Source organism: Sinocyclocheilus grahami, unplaced genomic scaffold (assembly GCF_001515645.1).
Source record: "Sinocyclocheilus grahami isolate Dianchi unplaced genomic scaffold, SAMN03320097.WGS_v1.1 scaffold212.1, whole genome shotgun sequence".
NCBI lineage: Eukaryota > Metazoa > Chordata > Actinopteri > Cypriniformes > Cyprinidae > Sinocyclocheilus > Sinocyclocheilus grahami.
Window position 1 is genome coordinate 972,728 of NW_015505391.1, and position 3,099 is coordinate 975,826.

General features: G+C 35.7%; 1 protein-coding gene across 1 annotated transcript in view; it reads right to left on the minus strand.

Moving 5' to 3' along the window:
• The window catches only part of LOC107596011 (microtubule-associated serine/threonine-protein kinase 4-like), a 75,801-nt gene extending 73,087 nt beyond the window's left edge, over positions 1-2,714 (minus strand). The window contains exon 1 of the mRNA XM_016286611.1: positions 2,676-2,714. Within this exon, the coding sequence (XP_016142097.1) occupies positions 2,676-2,714 (39 nt within the window). The remainder of the gene's footprint in view (positions 1-2,675) is intronic.
• Between the last annotated feature and the right edge of the window lie 385 nt (positions 2,715-3,099).

Below are 3,099 nucleotides of genomic sequence, written 5' to 3' on the forward strand. Positions count from 1 at the left end.
GCCCATTTCAATATGTTCTGCTGACAACAATATCCTCAATGGAACCAGCCGATCTTACAGGATACAGCCCAGAAGACCCATATTTATTTGCTAAACAATATGTTTTAGTCTTTTTGAATTGCATTACTGAATCTAATGTCATAATAGGCAGAACATTTGGGCAGTAAGTGAGAAAATACTGTCACTGCTTTGGAAAGAAAAATATCTTTTTATACAGCATGTTGTTTAAACTGAGACTGTAACATTTCAATTTAACATTTTTCCTGTATAATTCACACTAACAAAATTATATAGCAAAATAAACTACTGATGAAAGGTCAGTTTTATTTACACAGAGACTGAAAAAAAACATTTTGAATGAATAAATTAGAATAAGTGACTGCAAAAAATACAAGAATGAATGAATACTAGAATTAACAAAAAAAATACACGAATGAGCAAACAAATGAATGCAACAATACAAGAATGAATGCAAAAAAATACATGAATGAGTGAATTAATAAAAAAATGAATGAAAACAAAAAATACAAGAAAAAATACAAAAATGAACAAACGAATGAATGCAAAAAAATACAAGAATGGGAACTAAATGCAAAAAATACAAGAATGAGAGAACGAATGCATGCAAAAAAATACAAGAATGAGAGAATAAATGCACGCAAAAAATACAAGAATGAGCGAACGAACGAATGCAAAAAATACAAGAATAAGAGAACGAATGCAAAAAATACAAGAACGAGAGAACGAATGCAAAAAATACAAGAACGGGAGAACGAATGCAAAAAATACAAGAACGAGAGAACGAATGCAAAAAATACAAGAACGAGAGAACGAATGCAAAAAATACAAGAACGAGAGAACGAACGAAAAAAATACAAGAACGAGAGTACGAACGAAAAAAATACATGAACGAGAGAACAAATGAATGAATGAATGAACAAATTAATGAATGAATGAATGGGGGAAAGCCTTGCTCTGTTGCTCTGCTGTCAGACAAATACAGAATATTCCCTCTTAGTGTAAACCAGCCTTTTAGATTTAAACTCCAACATAATTATATTCAACTCTCCCAAACACAATTAGAAGTGACACTGTGTGTTTAGCGGGTCTCAGAACAATTGCCCTGCATGCTGCAGCTACCTTGATGTAACTGACAAAGCAGCTAATTGACTCAACTATCTCACCGACATCAACCTGTCTAAATTTAGCCATGTAACACACTCACTTCCCTCTGCTGTAGTGACAATTACAACAGTAACTAAATTCAGGAAGTTTCCTATCATAAAAGAGACCATATAAAAATGTCCCAGTCCCCCCAGTCTCTGATTTACTGTATGAGATCCTAGTCTGAGGCAATACAAAGTGTGAAACCGTGCACTGACATGTATTTGACTGACAAATGAAAACACTGTATCCCACATGAAATCATACAGCAGAACTCTGAATCTTGTCCTCAGGGCAAACAATCTTTTTGTTTTATCGCCAACTGTGGTGATGTCCACAGCACACAGAGTTTAGAAACAAGTGTCCTTTCTCTTGCCTAAACGAAGAAAAGACTATAAGAGTCTCTTTAATGTCACCATTTCAAGAGATTAACCACCAATGGATGGATGACTAATTAGTCCTGATAAACTCACACTGCCGTTACTCCAAATATAGGGATAGATCTTACAAAAAGGAAATTCCATCATCATTTATTCACCCTCATGTTGTCCCAAACCTTTATTTCATCTGTGGAACACAAAAGATAATATTTTGAGAAATGTCTCAGGTTTTTTTTTCTTGGGGTACCAACATTTTTTAAATGATCTTCTTTTGTGTTATACAGAAAAAATCATACTGGTTTGGTATACATTAGTGACAATATAGTGTACAACAATGAACAAAAAACTTTTCAAAATCATGAATATCTTGGATATTTTCAGTTATTGCCAATAATACACAAATCACACACCAAGATGGAAAAGTCTAACTGATTATTAAATTCATTCATTAAAACATTCATTAAAACTGCTCTGAAACTATATTAATTCAATTCAAGTTTATTTGTACAGCGCTTTTCACGATACAAATCATTGCAAAGCAACTTTACAGCAAATTCATTTTCTACAATATATAGTGGTAGCTTATCAGTGGTGACTGTCAATTAATGTACATATGACAGAAATGTATGGAAAAATCAATTAAAGACGTAATCAAACAGACGATGAACACTATTAACAGCAATTATTATATGATGCAATCAAACTTATAGCAACATGTTTTACACACTGGTACCCCAAATATTACACAGAATCCAGCCTAAATACAATATTCAAAAAATTTAATAAAATATATTAAAATGCATTAAATATGCTGTCAGACACCTCAAACAACTTCTTTTTTTAAAAAGATACATTTCTTGTTTTTTAACAGTTATGTAAAGTTGCTGATATTGTTTAAAAGGAAATTAACAAGGTATAATCTATTTGCAGAGAAACTGATAAGCACTTTGCAGTCTTTTCAGTGACAAAACTCACACATTTTGTCTTCCAGTGCAGCATTTGGATGTATCAGCATGCAAAGACACAGACTCTATTCTGTAATTCATCCCACACCCAAGTGTTCACACAAAAGCTACAAAACTCCCAATGAAGCGGCAAACACCCACACCCGCAACGCTCCATATTCCCTACCTGTAGCCCGCGTCTCCTCAGAATGCTGGACTCATCCATGCCGGAGGGGCAGAGCGCATACTCTCTCGCTTCTACTTAGCCATACTGCACCGCGCTGCCTCCTCTAGCGCTCCTGCGATCCTACAGGCACACTCCATCTGATTCGAGCAGCTGCTAAAGACTTACATCAGAACTTATCTGATTGGAGGGGGCCGGTCAGCTGACACACCACCGTTTCGCTCTCTTTGAACTTCAGGACAATGTGGGAGCATGTACGTGTTTGAGGAGAAGAGAGGATGTGAGCATGTGAAAGAGAGAGAGCTTGTGAATGCATGTTTGATGGAAGAGCAAGAGAGATAGGGAATGCAGGAGGGACGAGAAAGGAGTAGAGAGGTAGGGGGGGTGAAGACTAGCAGCTGAAATTCAGTGTAAAATCCCATGAGGG